The sequence below is a fragment of the Balaenoptera borealis genome, assembly GCF_965194805.1.
Source record: "Balaenoptera borealis genome assembly, chromosome: 11".
NCBI lineage: Eukaryota > Metazoa > Chordata > Mammalia > Artiodactyla > Balaenopteridae > Balaenoptera > Balaenoptera borealis.
This window is the reverse complement of record NC_138868.1, coordinates 83,791,291-83,811,053: the sequence shown is the minus strand read 5'-3', so window position 1 is coordinate 83,811,053 and position 19,763 is coordinate 83,791,291. Positions and strand designations below refer to the sequence as shown.

The following is a 19,763-nucleotide window of genomic DNA, read 5'->3' as shown; positions in this document are numbered from 1 at the left end:
TTCTTTTAGTCACATCTGTTTAAGAAATCTCCTGGAAAGTGTCACTTTAACATATTATATACTATTTAGGAATAACTATATATGCAACACATTGGAAACTTTTTAAAAAGATACTTTAAAAATATACACATTTTTCCATGGTCAGTTGAGAACTAAATTATTTACGGACAGATTTATAACTATTTTTATTGACTTTAAAATATGATTCCATTTCACTTAAAAATGCTTGATCAGTTAATATTTTAGACATACTATTCTCCAGAGATTTAGAATACATATTATTTCATAATAAATTCAGAAATAGTTAAGCATATTATTGGAAGATATTAAAATTGTAACAAGAATTCATAATTTTTCATAAATTGTAAATATATATTATATAACATTATTTGAATAAGCATTTTGGGTAGACTACCTGAAGGATGCCCCATGGTCAGCAGTGTGTTTTGTGCAAGCTTAAATAGTTTTATTAGGAGAAGGTTTAATTTTAAAAATTACTATGTACACTGTCCTCTTAGCCATAACATCAACTGATTGGACCAAAAATTTAGGGTAACTTCATTTTAAAAATAATCACTCATTAAGTACTTTTGCTTCTCTAAATTTACATAAGTGTTTGAAATAGCTATTTCATTATTTGGCCAAGCTTTTCTCATTCCACTCTGGTTCGAAGGCAGACAAAAGTGATTAAAACACAGGGAGAAGCCTGAATAGAGATCAGTTAACATTACTGTCTCTTTCTTAAATTAACTGAGGTTCTCTTATATATGTAAGTCACTTATTTAATGTCGTAGAATAACCAATAATTTTTTTCTTTCTAAAAGAAGATACAGGAAAAAATAAATGAAGATTTCAAGAATCCTCAACAATGGCTTTCAGGCATTATGTCCTATTAATTTGTGCAGGTATTTAGATTCACTGATAAATTACTACATTTTTTTCTTTAAATGAAAATATAACTGTTTGTAACACTATTTTCATTTGTACTCAACATGATCAGGCCTATAGGTTCCTGCATTGTTCTAAAAAAAAAATTCATGAATGAGATCTTAGAAGCTGAAGATATTGTTCATAAACATTGATTTATTAAAATAATTTCGATAGAACAGAATTGGAAGGTTTACTCTGTTTATCAGAATAAAAATATAACAGGTCCTCTTCAAACTAAAGTGGAATGCTTGGCAAAATAGTGACAAAAGACTGAACTTCTGAATAAAATATATTTAATATTTAAAATATTCTTTCTGTAGATGACTGCTGATCAATTCCCCATTTCCTGTTTTGAGAATACATCAGTTCTTGAAATAATACATTTCATGGTCTTTGCCTCCAAAACAAACAAAAACCAAATCCGAAAGCACTATTTTTATTAGTGGTACGTATATTTGAGAATAATATAGGAATTTTATTATTTTTTATATTTTTACAGTTAAGTTTATTTAAAAGCCTTATATTGAGGAGCAGTTTGCAATTTTCTGAAAAGATACTCCCTTTGGCTTAAATCTATGACATTAGCTTCTAGTTTAGGCAGTGTATAGAGAAACATTTAGTTTTTGCTGTTTCCATATACTCTTGACAATTGCTCCCATTTACTGTTTTGTGAACACAAGAGGAGGCCCCGAACTGCAGCGACTGACCTTGCTTCCAGAGTCCTTGGGTCCACATTCACCTTTATCGTACCACCATTTGTTTTTCAGCTTGTCTAAGACGCCTGCCTCACTGAGTTTCAAAACGGCAAGGTTTACAGGAGTTCTTCACGTGGAAAATAACATAAATAACATTATATATGTTATTTTATGTTATTCAAGTAAAACTACATTAGAATCGCATGGCAAAGTGACAGAGCAGAGGCCACAGTAGGTGTTATGTCTTGTACTGTAGGCCCAGGTTTCAAATCAGACATAAAACTGGGGCCTGCTCCATCGCTTTAGGTAACAGGCACATACTGCTAGGGACGATTTTTAAATAAAATGTATGCAATTACTGTGAATCCAAAACTATTAGCCTGGATTGGGTTTCTTGAGCATTTTCAGTTTTCCCACCATAAATGTGGAGTCATTCAAAATCCAGAAGCTCCTTTTTTTCTCTTTCAAAATTAGTGGAAGTGGCTATAGGTTGACAGGCTTAAAATAGAAGCTAGATAGGCCTGGTTTCATTTCTTGCAGGCATTATGATTCAGCTAGTAGAATTTTACTCTGTGCTTTAAGTGTATGGCTACAGTATCCATCATTAAATTGACTCCTTTGCCACTCTCATCCAAGACCTAATTGAAAGAGGAGGGTGATTCAGGTGTTACTGACAAAGGGCCAGCTCATGCAGAGGAAAGTCCTTATAAGACAAATATGTAAATCATTAGTTTAAAGTATAACCCCATGCTGATATTTTCCTTCTGAATTGCAGTATTTAACTTAAATAATATCACCAGAAATAATTTTCATCTATCTTGAGTCCACCATATGAATATACTCTAAGTATAAAGTGCAGTAACTATAATATATTCTATAAATTCTTAGAACAAATACATGATAGGTTAGGGGTAACCAAGACTTTTATAAACAGGCAAACTCCTCATACTATAAAATTCCATTTTTCTTTTCTACTGTCTTTGAGTCCTTCAATACTAAATATTATACAAGGAGTCTCAGAGAGGAAAGGTTCACTTGTCAGTCAGTGTCAGTGTTCTGAGGAATCTAAGAATTCTTCTGGCTTTCATTCCCATGTTAACCTCTGTGTGTGTAGAATAAAGCCTAAGAAGATGGATGGGAAGCAGTAATGCCTAGGATCTTCTGTTGTTACTGTTTTTGTGGTTGTTTGGTTTTTGTTTCTTTTTGCTTTTACATTCAGAGAGAGACTCCTTGCATTCCTCTTGACATTTTTAAGGCTGCCACAATCATTTTGTCTGGCTGTATCTCTTAATGCCTCACTTCTTCTAGGAAATGTTGAGTGCATTTGGAGAAACACAGCATACATTTATTTGGTTACCAAGGGATTAATTCTATAAACCTATCTACACAACTAGGTAATGCATTAATAATTATGGTGATGATGATTCCTAACATTTACTGAGCACTTACTATGTACCAGGGACTATTAAAAGTATTTTACATGTTTAGTTACTATTATCACCTGTATTTTACAAATGAGGAAACCAAAGCACAGAGAGGTTAACTCATCTAGTCAGCTAGGAAGTACCTGAATCAGGGTTTGTAATGGTCTGTGTAATTAAAAATATTAACAACAGAAGACTTAGGAAATAGAGGTTTCTGGTTAATTGAGTTTTCTGATTAACAGTTAAACTAAAATCCATTTTTTTTGGTACTGTTGTTCTGAAAAAAGTTTCTAAAATATAAGTTTTTCTTTTTGTTTATCTGGTTTCTGAATTCAATTTAATTTTTGTATCAATGTCAAAAGATCTTACAAGGTTCATTGTTCAATTTAAGCATATGCACTTGTCACATTCCTAAAATATTATATTGTTTTTTGGATTAAAATCTAATGTCAGCATGATTTAACGCTTTGTACTAAAAAACTGAGTTTGGGTGTGGGGTGAGGATTATGGTTAATTGGGGTCCTTGGTTAGCCCCAGTTAATCTAGATTTTACTGTCTATAACCTCCCCACCCCCACATTACATCCCCCACTTCCATTTATGAAGTGATTGATTGTTACAAAACCACACCTGAGGGTTTGTTGGTGAACTGTGAACTCCTTGAGAATAGAAGCCACATCTCATTCATCCTTGTAAAATATTTACAAGGATATCTGACTCAGGGTAGGGGCTCTGTAAAATTATTACATTTAAATTATTCTGAATCCAGAACAAGCATTTTTGTTTAACTGATACTAAGGGTATTTAGGTCCCCAGTCTAGCTCACCAAAGCCTTTTTAACGCGTGTGTAAAGTACCTTATATTAGTCTATATTGTACTTCTTGCATGGGTTGTGTGGGGAGGAGGAGGACTTAATGCTGAAAAGAGAAGGAAAATGAAAGCAGTTTCCTTAAAGTTTCTTATAGATGGGAGAGCTGAAGGCAAAAATATGGATTACTTCAGCGGTCCCCAACCTTTTTGGCACCAGGGACCAGTTTCGTGGAAGACAATTTTTCCAAGGGGTTGGAGGAGGGATGGTTCAGGTGGTAATGCAGGCAATGGGGAGTGGCAGATGAAGCTTGTCACTTGCCCACTGCTCACCTCCTGCTGTGTGGCCTGGTTCCTAAGAGGTTGCAGACAGGGTTGGGGACCCCTGGATTAAATGAAGACTGCCTTTGACTTATCTCTCTTCCTTCTTAAGGACCATTTCTCCTACCTGCTTAATTTTCCCCTTGCCTCTTTGTCCCTTCTGCTATTCACTCCAGTAGTCTGGTTTTAGAGGATAAGATTAGATTGGAATTTTGAATAATAGATATTTATTAACAACCAAGCTTAATGGTCAACTGGTGGAATGTCAGGCACTGAGCAAGAAATTCATTACTAGGAGAGTCCTTCTCCAAGGGTTAGCATCCCTTACTGGTCTTTGTTTACAACATTTTTTCCTGCTTATGAATGCATATTTTCCAAAATAATAACTTTATTATTGCATTGGTTTCCATGGCTGGGGAGAAGGCCATTTGCAAGTATAACATATTTTAAAGTCAGGAATGGGCTGTATTCTTCAAAATGCCAAATTAAAAACTGGGTATTGTGAGATTTACTATAATTCCTAAAGAACTCATTATTTGGTAATCACATTCACAGAATGACTTAAATATGAATATCCACATCCATGAGTATGGCTATTTTTATATATATACGAGGAGAATAAAGTATAAAACAAACAGAAAAGATCAATAATTTTGTAGATATTATTAGCATTATGGGTCATTGATGATTGCAAGTATTGCCAAAATTTCCAACTAGAACCTGGATTAAACAACTCACATAAAAATTGGCATAAAATTCTGTATATCGTTTGTGCTCAGACTAAATCATATCAGATTAATCAAAGGGGATATGAGTTTTAGACTTTGCAATGAAACTTTTAAATTGGTTCATTGCCAATTAGTAAATTTCTGTTATTCACAAGAATGAGTATGAATTTCTTATGACCATAAAAAAGGCCACAGCACAATAACATTCAAAGGAGTAATTTTTCAAACAAATTCATCCCCTCCCAAATCATGCCTTTCCACTTTATTTCATTTAACATACCAGACCTTTTTCCTTATTTCTTCTGTGGAGCCTCTGGCCTAGGGCTGCCTTGGTCATGCTCTGGGAATGGCTATCAGTTGAGTGGGGATGCTAATTATTTTGTGAACTGGAAGCTGCCACTGTGACTCTAAATAATTCAGTTGTTGATTACATTAAATCAATCAATCAACAGTGGGTATTTCTTCTTTTACCCATAGATACTGGTGCATAGCCCAGGTAAAGCAGAAATTTAATAATGTGCTGCTGTATGCAAGGCTGGAGATCTCTTTCCTTGTTATAATCCTGTAAATGACAGGTGGGTCAATTAGCCCCTCACTGGAACATATTCATGTGTGGTACAGCTTTCCATGCTTTCCCCCCTTCCCCAGATGAATCACTGTTAGGAAAGTTAATTTTTTCCTACTAAGGTTCTGTATGTCAAAATCAGATCACACCAGATTATAGTATACTTGTGCTGAGATCACTGAGTGTGCATTTCACACAATGTGCCTTGTAGATAAACTGGCAGTATTTAATTTTTCTCTTCTGCTTTGGCTTTATACTTAGCAAAGGATTAGGAGCCAGCTTCTTCCTCCAATTCAGCACTTTTCCTCCTTTCACCTCTTTCGATAAAGATCAGGCCAAATGGAAGGGGTAAGGTAAGTTTAAAAAGAAAATCAGTCACCCAAAGGAGCTACAGAATAAAAATTTAAAAGCAGCAACTGTCTCCTGGTAATTTACTTTGATTCTAAGTTAGGTCAGGCCATTTAAAATATCACCTTTTAAAATAAATGCAGAGTAGCGTATTATTATTATTACCTATTCTATTGGTGATAAATATTATATCAACATACAACCTACTAGAAATATTTTTCTAGTGTGAAAACAAAATTCCTGAGGGAAAATAGAACATACTGTAATTATATATGTAATTAACATACATTTTATGTTAATTTTTATAACATTTCAGAAAATGACTCAAAATATGAAATAACATTTTAGAATATCATCTCATAGTTCATGTTTGGTGAAAGTAACAGGTGAAAGTACAGGAATAAGCATTTTGATTTTTGAAAACTACAAGGTTAGCCTCATATTTATTTCTTTGGACAACAAATATTTATTTGGTGTCCATTATGTGCCAATGTTGGATGCAAACAGATTAAAATTCAATTGAGTTGTCCAATCCCTTATTTAAATAAATTAAAATGACTTTTGTTACGTAGATTTTTCCATTATGTGTACATTTCTGCTTCTGCTTGCTTATTTTTCTTTGGAAAGAGTCTAAGAGTCTTTAATATACACTAAAACAGGAATTCATTATTAATTTTTTGTGGAAAATTTTATCTGTTAAGCAATGTCATACTTTGTTTATATTTGTGATAAAAATAAAAATTTGCAAACAAAGTTTTTCTAATTGAATAGAATATCTTCAGTTTTGTTTTCTCTGGTGTTATTAGAGTACATTTTCTTACATTTCTAATTTGCATAGAGGAGTAGATTATTAGTGTAAATGAGTAATTTTCTATTTATGTGTGTATATATGTATGTATTTATGTATTCATATTTTTATGGAAATGATCAGAACATTCTAGGCAAGTTGGGGCTCCAAAATATAAAAGAGTTAATACTTCTGAAGAAAACATACGGTTGCTGTCTTGAATGGAGGTGTCTTAAAGGGGAACCATCTCAGAAGAATCCCTGACGACTCTCTCTAGCTTTTCTCTGCTTTTTTTCTCCAAGGACTCAGATTCTCCCTCAGGATAGGAGATGGATGATCAGAATTGGGTCCACACAATTCTGTGTCTCCTCCTTTTTCATGCCTCCTTCTGTGGCCAGAATATTCATTTTGCAAAGTTTATTTTTTCTCCTCCTGCAACAAGGTTGTCTATAAGATGGAAATATACAAGTGAGCTGAATTTGAAAGGCTTTTCAGATCAGGATCGAGGGGGAAGTTACCAACATTGGAAGAGGGTGAGGTTCGCAGCCTCCTTGACAGATATACCCTTTAAACAAAGCATAATTCTCTGGGTTTGGTGGCCAGGCAAGTGAGAGAATTTGTAGCCCAACCAACAACCTGAAGATGAGCAGGACTACTTGTTTTGGGCAATTCTCTAGAATTTAAAAGAAAGAGTGTATATTTAAAATTTTTCAATGTTCTTACATACCAGTTGAAGATATGTAAGGAAAGAAAATTCAGTCAGAATATTCCCATCTTTGGATTGTTTTCTTTACGTCTATCCACAGTGAAGAAGAGTTCTGGAACACTAGTTAATAACTTCTGCTGATTGTATGCCTTTTTTTTTCTTTAGACACTGCTTAGAAATAAAAGTAAAACATTATTTTATGGAGCTGGAAATATGACAGGGATGCAGTAAAGATAAAGCTGAGTTGGTCTTATTTTTGTAGCCCGATCTTTCTTTAGTTTGATCCATTACAGAAGACAAAAAATGTCTAGTTCACATGATTACCTTTGATTTGTTATACAACTTGCTATTTAATGGAAGACTGAGAGTTTTAAGTGGAGAAATGTCTTTCTGGTAGGTACCTGATTTAGTGGCATCAGATTATTGTTATTACTTAAAAACATTTCGTGGCAGCTCTGGTGAGGAAAACAAGACAAGACAACTTCTCTGTTCTCTCTCCTCTTCGCTAATTGCTCTTTCAAAAGCCTGCTTTCCAAAACTGAGGTTCCTAGGACTATGTCTGATCCATACCTTCTTCAGAGCCAGAGATTTTCAGTGACTATTTTAGTTAGGTTTGTTAGTGTGTACCCAAATTGATATTTTTGGCAAATATTTTTGCTTTGACAGTAATTGCATACTAAGTTTGCGAAGGGACTTGACTAGCAACTCCGGTGGTATTAGTAGGTCTAAATTATGTCTCCCAGCAGATGCACTTATTACTGTACATACTGTTTACCCGCTTTTGGTGACATTGAGGCTAACCTTGGAGTCACCTCCCCCGCTGCCACATTCTCCTTTGTCGTACCACCATTTGTTTTTCAATTTGTCCAAGAGGCCTTGTTCATTCAGTTTTAAAACTGCGAGGTTAACAGCATTTCTTGAAACGATAAAACATATTTTGTAAGAAACTGCACAGCTGTTAAGATGTTAGAAGGAATGAGGATTTAAGCTCTTTTATAAGCTTCTCCCAGACGCTAAATAAACCTCTCATTTTGTCATCCTGCAGCCCCTTCCACCAGGCAGTTGTAATTTCCTTCAAAGTGTATTAAACCTGTGGCATTTGGTGGTTCACTTTCACAGTTCATTTCTTGTCAAGTAACTGACATCAACATCAACCAATTACATGGATTTTTTTTTTTTTTTGCAAAACAGTAATAAACTTGAATTTACTAGTAATTGAGAAAGAATTGTGTCTTGAATTCCTTTGCCTCTAAGAATGTCAACGACGCATAAGAGACAAATGAAAATTCATTCCCAGAAGGAAAAACATAATTGCATAAACAAACCAGCAAATCAGCCACTAATTTTTGTGTACTGATTTCCTGACAACAAAGAGTATGGCTTAATTTTTATTCCTTTTATTATTTGTGTTGGTTCAGTTTCCTGGGCTGGAAGTCATAGAATAGTCAAAAGAAATGTAGTAGCAGCTCTCAGGGAGCTTATATTTGAATTTCATGTTGATTCTTAAAGTCACTAGATGCTATTTAGAAACCAGGATCATGTATCCAATTTGACTGTTTAAATTATGTAATTAAACCACAGGAAGTCATGCTGCATTTGATATGGACTTTGCAAACAAACACTAGATTAGATTTCCTCCATGTTTATCTCTTTAGAGGAATAAGGGTAGCATATTCTAATTATTCTCTAAAAGGATTAAAAAAATGTGTCATGGGTTTTGCCTCCCAAAAAACAAAACAACCTCATGTTAATGAGTAGCATTTGAACATTGATTTGCAAGTGAAATATCATTTAGTTGATTAATAAAATGTCACGTTTCACCACAAATCAGCCTATTAATGTATTTATACTTTTAAAATGTTTTTGTAATATTTCAGGTAAATGATGTGCATTTTCCAGTGTTGTAATGGTCTGATCCACTTGGAGAGTAAACATTTCCCATGAGTAAACCACACACTTTGAGAGGATTAACACTTTTTAAAAGTTAGACTACCATTTATTAAATGCTAATTAAATAATTAGCTGTCCCCACATTTCCAAGTAAGTCCCATGTTAGTGGTGTAAAATAATTAATATAATTCCTGAAGTGAACAATACCAAGCTGTCAGTTTAATCACCAAAAGGACCAGACTGAAATCTAGGGATGAACGAATATTCAATGAAGCTAGAGCCATCTATTTTTTTAAAATGCTGTTGGGAGAAAAGAGTTGTTTTAATTAATTTTATGTCCATAAGAAGCTAAATAAATTTGTCTTTCAATGAACTGAAGCTAACAACTAAAGTTTTCTATTTTGGAGAAAACAAGTTTTATAATCCACTTTAGTCTTAAACATTTCTATTAAATTTTTTTCCAATAAAGTGGTATCCCAATTATTTTATATGTTGGTTTAGACCATTCCTTTGATAAAACTAAAATCATTTCATGAGAGGGTTATTTAACATGGTTACTAGCCATATCCAAAGACAGTTTCACAGCACAATAGAAAACAAAAAAGCAAAATTAAAAAATGCATAAGGAAAAAAAGCTTTATGTTGAGAAAATTGTTTGGAATAAAGCTTTCTACAAAGTTATTCTAAGACATTGTCTTTCTAATAACATCTAATAGGCCATGTAAAAACAGTTCAGTTTCACACTGCTATCCTTATATATGTGTGTGTATGTATCTATATTTGGTTAATATAATATACTTGACCCGTAGATAAGTCACTGCCCAGTTCACAATCCACATTTTCCTGTGGTCCTTCAATAGAATTCACATAATACTATCACATGTAAAATTTACTTTTCTTAAATGAAGGCACTTTGTAATTAACATTTAGAGACAGTCTTTAGGATTTCAAGATTTCTTTGCCTATTAAAAGTGCCTGCTATTTTCTACAATTGTCTGACTAAACATGTAATTTCTCTATGTAATCAGTTTAGGTCTAAAGGAGTCCTTAGATTGCTATTTAAAATGCAGCATAAACCACACCTGTAAGGACTGTTTGAACATGTGTTCTATTCTATAGAATGCATCACTTTTACATGTTATTAATAAGAATCATCAACTGACTTTTAAAATATACATAAAGTTACTTTACTCAGTTTTCTAGACTAGTTTAAAAAGTATTTTTTATCCAGGCAAAAAGAAAAAGGAACCCTGAAGGAATAATTACAAGTAAGCCTAAGGAAGTCATAAGGAGTCAGGTAAATACGGGACATAGAAAGCAGATCCTTGCTGCAGAACATTTTACTATTACTTTGGAATCCCCTTCATACATTTCAGACATAGATTTTGAAATCTATGTCAGAAACTCATATTGATGATAAGGATATTCTTGTCCTGATTAAGCATCAGAGAAGCCATAATAGTGATCTGCCAAGCAGATAAAAGAAAGAAGAAAAATATTGTGGGCTATTTTTTACATTAATTATTCCTTTCATTCTATTAAATGCAGCTTTTACAGAATAAACTCAATTGAAATGGATTGCTTTCATTTAAAAATGGAAGGAGAGGAAGAAACAACAATTAAGTGATCATATTTTTTGCTGGAAGTGTAAACCACATTTGAGAGCCCAGGTATGTTGACAGTGACCTTTTATAGACTGCAATAGGACCCAGGTAACATACTTATTTGCCTTTTCATTTTATGACTTAGGGGAATCCTAGGTAAGAAAAACCCCTCTCCAAATGGCTTTTTTCATAGTGGTGAGGTGATGGGGAACTTAATTCAGGACTGGAACAAAAATGCTCACCCAGACAAATTCCAGGACCTCTGGAAAAATTCCAGGGGTTTTTACTCCTGAAATCATTCAACTGAGTTTGAGATTATGAAAATCCATCTTTTATTGCCCTAGCATCTGGGACCCATTTTTGTTAACTAAACAAAAGCTTTAGAATGGGAATTAACAGAACTAAACTTTTCCCATTTATTAATTTTGGGTAAATTAGTGCAAATTAAGATTTTCTTGTTGAAACTATGCTTAATTTAAGCTAAGATATTTATCTCTTACTCTCTATATTTCCATAAATAATTTATCATTAAATTCTATAGATTTAGATATGCTTTTATGTTTACTTTATGCCTCACTCATTGTATTTACTTCTAGAGCATAATTCTTATAGTATAATTTTTTCTGTTGGTGAGATATTAAAGTTTACATCTGATAAAATGTCTACCTATATAAACAGATAAATTTTTAAAAGTTTGTTTAGTAAAGTATTCTTATGATTTCCTGGATTTGAGAATATTATTATAAAGGACTGATATACAAGCCTTAGACTTAGTCATTGTTTGCACACAAGATATTCAGGGTATATATAATTTGTAGAATAAATAGTTTGCAATATTATATTTAGTCTGGTTAAAACAAATTCAATTACATTTCACTTAGTAGGTTGAACACTTCATTATTGTCTCTGATATCAATAATATATGGACCTAATGGATTTTATTTGTCTAAACTACTGTGTAATTTTGCTAATGCTTTATTAATTTACTTTATTAATTTATTAATAATAATGCTTTATTATCCTTATAAAAAAGGATCCATTAATTATATACACATGAGAAAGTCTCTTTAGTTTTTGGCCTGTACTTTTTTAACGTGAGTGTTCTCTTCATACTAAACTCTCTATAAAATTTAAATATCAGGTGTAAAAATGTCCAGAATATTTACATGAAGGATGCTAGAAAGTCTTTTTGTAGTCCTGATAAATTTTAATATATTTTTTAAAAACTGAAAAATTATGTGAATCAACATGCAATTGTGTAAAACACATAGGAAAATCCTTTAAAACCTGCAAAGGACATTGGTAGATAATTTATGCAGGAAGAAGTACAAAATTATATAAAAATAATTCAACCTTACTTGGAATTAAACTAATGTGAATTAAAGAAATGCAAATTCATTTTTTTGCTATTCATATTGGCAAAGATAAAAGTAAGGATAATGTTCAATACAGTCAAGGATTTAATGTTGTCCTAATACACTGAAAATAGAATTTAAACCAGGAAAAAAAATAATATGGTTTTGTACAACAAAAACTTAAAAAACAATTCTTACCCTTGAAAATTATTGACAATATTGAAAATTATTGATAATAATTCCCCTTTGAGGAATCAATCCTAAGAAATTAATCAGTGATGTTGACAGAGTAACATAATAAATGTTATAGTATATTTATATAGCAAAATGTTGAAAGCAATTTATATGCCCAACAGAAAGGGAGAAGTAAGTAGATTTTAGTGTACAGCAGTGGTTTTCAAGCTTGATCTGAGTGTCAGAACCACTTATTACAAATACAGATGCTCAGGGCTAAACTTGCTGTAGCAGAATCTTCTGAATTGGGGACAGTGTATCTACATTTTCGCAAAGCTCTCGAGGTGTCAGTATTGGTAGGCACCAATAATCCATATAACTGAATGTTTAACAATCATTACACGATTTTAATGACCAGGGAAATGCTTAATGTTGAGTGAAAAAAAAGAAACAAATTTGTATATTCATTGTGATCTTAATTTGAGAAAAAAATATATAACGTTTATATGTATATATATATTAAAATGTTAATGGAAAAATACTGGAAAGAAATACAACAAATAGCTATCTGTAGGTAGTGGGATTATGATTGATTTGGACTGCATATTGTTCTTTATGCTTCTCCACTCACCCCAAATTTTCTGCAATGAAAAGTGACACTTTAATAATCAGTAAAGAACAAACAAAAACACTCTCTTAATTATTTTATAATATAATGCCTAATAGAATTGTTTCATGCAAATCAAAATATATATTCTATTTTGGATCAAGAAAAACTGAGGAAGAATTAGAATTTAGAAGTTATTCTTAAGGATCTCAGAAAAACATTCACTGTTCTGATAATGTGGTTTGCTTTGGTACACTTTGTTTTGTGTCTCTAGTCACAGGCTGAATGGAGAAAATGTGATGCATTTGGCTTCTACAAAGGTTCTACCTTATTTGAGGGGAACAGGTCAGGAAGAGAGGTATGAGTCTACCCATCAGATAGGATTGGCAGGAGGTTAATGGAACTCTCAGTGGCCTAGAGAGAAGCCTTGCTGTTTCACACGAACTTACATAGACAAGGAGAGTTTTTTCCCTTAGGCTGGATTAAATGAATGTGATTGTGAATAAACTTGACTCCTGCTAAGTGGGTGATTAAAAAAATATGAATATAGCTCTGTTTTTAGAAAAAGAGATTCCATGGCTGGCAGCTTTGCTCTCTTCCAAACAAGCATTAGACACTCTAAGAAAAAAAGTCTTTTTCAATGTTGTGCAGTAATTTTTTAAAAGGCAATTAAAACAAATCTTCCATCATATAACATATTCACTCTATTTTTCTTTTGAAATCAAACTAAAATTCCAGACTGGAAAACTCATTTGATTTAAATTTTGTTATGCAGCAGGTAAATATATGCAGAAGTTTTTCTAGGGCCACTCTAATAAGAAAATAGTAATTTCATGAAAAATAAATAATAACCAACTCTGTATAGATTATTCATTCTGATATTTAAATGATGGCCATATTGTCAGTATTGTAACAAGTTTTGCGTACATGGAAGTCCATCCCACATACAAGATGAGATAGGTAGACATGAGCAAATATCACATGGGATTTTACTTTTGTGGTTTAATGATGTCCCCCCCATCCCCTCCCCATCCCCACATAAAGGCAGCTAAAGGAAATTAGCAGGAAAACTGAGAATTTTCAACAAATTCCAGAACTTTGTATATAGTTGGTTAATAACTAGCTGAGAAAAAGAACTATTTTATCACTCAAGGAAATATAAGGAAAGGTATTTGCTTTCACAGTTCTACTGTTTATCAGCTATTTAGGCCTGGAAGACTAATTCTCAGCATTTATCAATGCTCCACTGTTTTCAGTTTAACTTGTAGCTATGCTATTACTTTTTTCCCCAAATTATTCCTTCCAGTAAACAAGCACAAGGCTCTTTTTGCTTCATTGGATTTGTGCACTTTTTTCCAAAGACAGAATTTGGGCTGAGTTGCTCTCCATATATATATACATGCAAACACTTTTAGAAAAGTTTAAGTTTTCACTCCAGTTTGCTTATGCGATGACAGGTAAGATTTGCATAAAATGGCACTATTGATCAATAATTTAATATCAAAATTCAGAGGGAAATTTTTTTTTAAGGGGAAAGACAATTCAGACCCAGCAGGAATTATAATGAGCATTTGAAAACTCTTTGATAATGAGGGATTTATTGTCTTTATTTTGGATTTTGGGTGACATATATGCAATTAAGTTAGTCTATAGAAATGTTTGTATTTCATACTTCAATTGAAACAAAAAGAACTGAACAAATTGAGTTAATACCAGGCTAGATTCCAAGAATTGTCTCTAAATTGTGTTCTTTGGAATTTGCATGACTAATTCCTATTTGAGAACTAGGTCTGAAGAATGTGATGTTTAGAAGGATCACTATGATTTTTGTGAGGATATCTGCCAGTAAATTTAGTCAGCACACTAGCTAGAGATTGTGATAAATAAAAAAATTAATTGTATTTTTACTGTTGAGTTTTTTTTAATGTAATATTTACAAATATTTCATGCAGTTTAGTTTCTTGACTTTTGTCAATTTTAGGTCACAGAGTAGAATTTTCTATCCTCCTTTGGTCATGGACTTCTTTTAGAAGTCAATGAAAGCATGGATACTTTCTCAGGAAAAATGCACAAATGTACAAAATCCAGATTGATATACAATTTCAGGTAATTGCTGGGGAACAAAATCTGCCACCCCCAAATATCTCTGGACTTTGTGACTCTTGGTTTAAAATTTGGTAGAGTACTACTTTTGGTTTGTTGATCCTTTTTCTCCCAGGGATGGTCACTGTTTTTCTTTGTCTCTGTCTTTTGTGTCATTTGTTATAAGGAGAAAACCATTGGTCTGATTAAGTTTTCTTTTTCTCTTCTATGCCTTGAGAGTTTGGTTTATATACTAATGAGAAAAATCTCCCTGGTTTCTGCCATCCAAAAGGTGCACATACCAGTGTGCATTTGGCAGCCAATTAAATAGGCTGTGATTCTGAGCAGTCTCTTTGTCCAGCTGTGCCAGCTGTCAGGGGGAGTTTTGTCATTAGGGGTCCAGTCCATAAGGGGCCTTTATCTTCTCAAACTTTCTTAGACTGTTTTTAAGAGTGAGCCTTTGGAAGATGGGAACTACATCATCCATTCCCTCACTTCGGGACGCCTCTTGTGTCCGTGGTACCGTGGTCTGGAAAGTTACCTCAGGGTCTTTCTGTAAATTGGCTTATTGATTTGAATCACTATTAAGATCCTACTCATCAATGGCCAGATGATGGATCCTTTGAATTGGAAAAACTTCTAAATTGGTCAATTTTTAGAAAGCTCTCATCATAAACAACTATTTTACTGGTACCTATGGAAAGACCAAATTAAAAGGTGTATACAATGATATATAACAGCTAACCTTAAGACTCTCTTAGTTTTAAAAATAAAAACAAAAAACCTGTTCAGGAAGCTTTATTAAATTATTTGTGGTCTCCGCTTCCCCTCAATGGGTCTTACAGATGCTAATAAAAACTTTAGATTAATTAATAAGAGAATTGAGGAGAAAGAGACTCTTCCCAACAAGATGGAAATTTTTAAAGGGTTGTTAAAAAATAAAATAAATAAAGCAAATATTGAAAGTGGTGGAATAAAGAGGAATCAGAAAGGGAAGAGTCATGGAACTCATCACAGCAAGATGGAAATCTTCAGATGGTTATTAAGAATTGGAATAAATAAAACGAACATTGAGGGGATCAAAACAAAGGTTTTTAATACAGCACTACCTAGGATTGTGTGAGCCAAAGGAACCCCCTGTTGGTGCGCCCCGACATTAAAGGCCACCAAACAAATCTGCTCTAATTACCCCAGTTTGGATAAATTTAAAAAGCTGGAAGGAAAAAATTACACTGAGAAACCTGACCAGCAATTGCTTGGGGCAACAGTTAGGCCAATTAATCAAATCAAAGATTGACAAAAAGGCTTGGGTCCCTTGGCTCAACCCCTTACTGGGGTCCTCAAAACCTTTTATACAGGAATGAATAAAATGGCTGGGGGAAAAAAAGGAAAAGTTTCTGGGACTCCTTGTACGACTGAGACTTGTTGATAGGGTCCTAATGGAAACTAAGGTTAAAAGTATAAGTACTGATAGAACTAAGATGAAAGTTTGTAAGAAAATTAGTGTATTTGAATGGGCTTTATGTAAGATGGTTGCATCTCTTTTGCCTGACTGCATTGTGGGGATGGACATTTTGTCTTCCCTTGCCTGGTATTGTAAGACAGGGCAGGTAAATCCACCCTTTAGGCAGTGTTAATTGAATATGCTAAAGGAAGCCAATAGGGTTGCCTGAGCCCACATAATATGAGATGGAAATTAGGGGCTGATATTTAGGCGCTAAAAGAAGCACTAGTGGAAGATTTTGCCCCTAGAGTGAATTGGTATGGGGTGGCCTTGTGCACTCAGAAAGGGGGAATTTATTGAATGCTTTGTGCAAACTTTTTGAAGGTACGCTGCCTTGAATCCTAAAGTTCTAGAATATAGAAATCTTTTGGTTTCCATTTTAGTTGGAAATCTTCTCTGTGATATAAAGAAGCAAATTAAAGAAAATGTAGTTGGATGAACAGATCAGCCTTTTGATATTATTTCGGCAGCAGCCCAGTTCTTAGGGGAAATGGAAAGCAACCATCTTTGTCTTGCAAATCTCTACAAAATCAGAAATGTAAATACAGCTCACAATGGCCTGAGACTGAGCCTGGTTGACTCAATCAGGTAGAACCTGAAACACCAAAGAAAAAAAAGAGATCTTTTAAAAAGTACAACCTGTTGGAAATGCTCCCTCACACAAAATCTAATTCACAGACTCCTTAAAGATTTATCAAGGACAAATACAAGTCTTAAAAGTCTTTTCCACATAGTAAAAAGCCTTAGCAATCTGAGCAGATACAAACTTATTCCAATTGTTATTTATAAACCAGTGAGTTTTGTATTGTACCTAATTCATGACTAAACTTTTACAATGAAAGCTATGACATCTCTGGTTGTGTCTATGTCTATGTGTGTGCATTATAGATATGGTATTTTTGTATCTCTGAATAGTATTACCAAAATTAATTTGTAAAGAGCTCTTTTTAATTGACTTAAAAGTAAGCACTTATAAATTAAACATTTCTAAATGTAGTAGAAATGAATCCAAATATTTTTCAAGTGTAACTGATCTAGGATTAATCCTTAATAAATAAAAGCAAGTTTAAGTTTGTCGGTTTAATTAAACAGGCCTATCTTGAGAGTTATCAGCATTAAATGTAAATTAAACACATTCTACCAGGTTTACCACAAGTTAAATACATTCAGTTATCTCTGTTACAAAATTTGTCAGCAAAAAAAGGATAAATTTTATATGATAAAATTTTCATAAGTAATTAAATAAATTTAAATGAAACAAGAGTTTTTAGATGAACTCTTTAAGAATAATTATGTTTTATGGCATATCTACTTAAAAGTAATTTCCTCAAATTTTATTGGTAACTTGAAGCTTTAGAGTTTTGCTAAGTTAAATGATGGGAATTCATTGACTGTCTAGATCATTTCCAGAGAAGATAAAATACTGAAATATTAATTGTTAAACAAATCTAAGTCTACTTTTGTCTTCTTATTACAGAAAAACTAAAGATGTTGGGTTTATTAGAAACATATCATGCATCATATTGAAAAAAAAAATTATGCCATGAGGAAATGTATGTTTTGGAAATTATAAAATGTATTTATAAGTTTTCCAATAAAAAAAAATACTGGTATAACAGTTTACAGTTGCTTACTTCTTAGTTTTCACTAGAAATTAAGGTTTCTAAGGGTTATAAATTCTAATTAATCTATATAATTAAAACTACTAAAACTAATAAGGAAAACATCTTCATATGTAAGGAGAAAAAAGGTATGAGTGGAAATGCTTTTTGTTAAGGGAAAAAAGTAATTTTTTCCTAAAGAGGGGTTAAAAAAAGAGGGAGAGAGTAAAAGAGAAATCACAGGACAAAATCTGAAGGTGAAAAAGGAAGTTATAGAAGATTTGTGGAAAAGAAACCCTGTGAAGTGTTTTGTGCTTGGTCAGGACTGGTTAAGATTAAAATAAATTTAATTGAGTGAATTAATTCTAACGTTAAAAGTAAGCTGGTGCAAAATTAGAATTTGGTTTTCTCTCTCTTGTTAGGAAGACAAAGTTTTCTTGGAATATTCATCTACTTTGATAACAGATTGTAAAATTTCTTACCTTTCAAGTAACCTGTTGTAACTTTCTGTATTTACTTTTGAAATCTTTTATTGTCACTTTGATTAAGTGAATAAGTATTGCTTCACAGTAACCTATAATCCTATTTGACCAAGTGTTTTAAAACCTTTTGATATCTTTGACAAACTTTCCTAAATCAAAATTCTAAATAAAGTCCTTTTGACCTCCAGCTAACTTTGGGATGTTTCAGAGGGCCCCTGAAAAATCTCAAAGAGAGATATTAAACTAACAAACATGGTATGTCAAATTACATGGGAAGCATTGTCAAATGCGAAATGATAAACCTTCTTAGGTTATATTGTATGGGTAAATTTTATTAATATAAACGTTCTAGAAATTATATGAAATTCCTAAAATTCAGATATGTCCTGGTATGTTATCATTTTTCTAGTTATCTTAAAATGTTGTATGTCACAGAAATAGCCAAATTTCCTCATCAATTGCATTGCAATCAGATCTTTAATTTGTCTTTTGTCATTTATAGACAGTTATTGTTTTACTAAAATGCTTTTACAAAATGAAGATCTTCAAGATGATTCATAGAAAGGATTTTTGGACAAATACAAGTTTCTGATAACTTGCAGATCATACCACTAAACTAGTAAGAAATTATAGAATTCTAATGAAAAACCTAATGGCTTAATAAAACTGCTAATAAAAGATCAAGATCAATAAGAATAATTATATGGGACTGAATGAACTGATGAATATGATTTATAATTTTTATGACTTTTTGTCTGAAATATTACTGGCTTTTTAATCTTTACTTTCCAGATAAAAAGAAATATTTCCTCTTATATTAACGATAGCTTACAGCAATTTGGTAAATTATACCTTTGTAAATAGAATTGAAACAACTTTTTCTTCCTACCTGATCCCTCCAGAATTTGGAAACTCTTGGTGAGTATTCTTATTTTCATGGCAATATATTTATTTACACATGTTCACTAAGAATCTATTCTCCTTGTGTTAGAACACAATTGGAAACATTGGTTATATTACCAAGGCTTTGACTGGAATGTCATCTTTGAGAATATGCATAGAATCAGATATGACCAGACAGCTTTAAGGAACTAAGATTGATTTTATGAAGCCATAAAGCCCTTTGGAAAAACAACCTGGTACCTTTCTTAACA

General features: G+C 32.7%; 1 protein-coding gene across 8 annotated transcripts in view; it reads right to left on the bottom strand.

Annotated features, from left to right (window-relative positions):
- Positions 1 to 19,763, bottom strand: part of GRIA4 (glutamate ionotropic receptor AMPA type subunit 4) — a 551,958-nt gene that overhangs the window by 21,540 nt on the left and 510,655 nt on the right. For 4 of the 8 annotated variants that reach the window (XM_082339902.1, XM_082339907.1, XM_082339905.1 and 1 more), the window contains one exon: positions 1,638 to 1,752. In XM_082339902.1, the coding sequence (XP_082196028.1) occupies positions 1,638 to 1,752 (115 nt within the window). Of the gene's footprint in view, positions 1 to 1,637; positions 1,753 to 6,811; positions 7,052 to 8,111; positions 8,227 to 19,763 lie in introns of those variants that run through there. The other 4 variants (XM_082339908.1, XR_014231116.1, XM_082339906.1 and 1 more) reach the window with 4 other exon arrangements.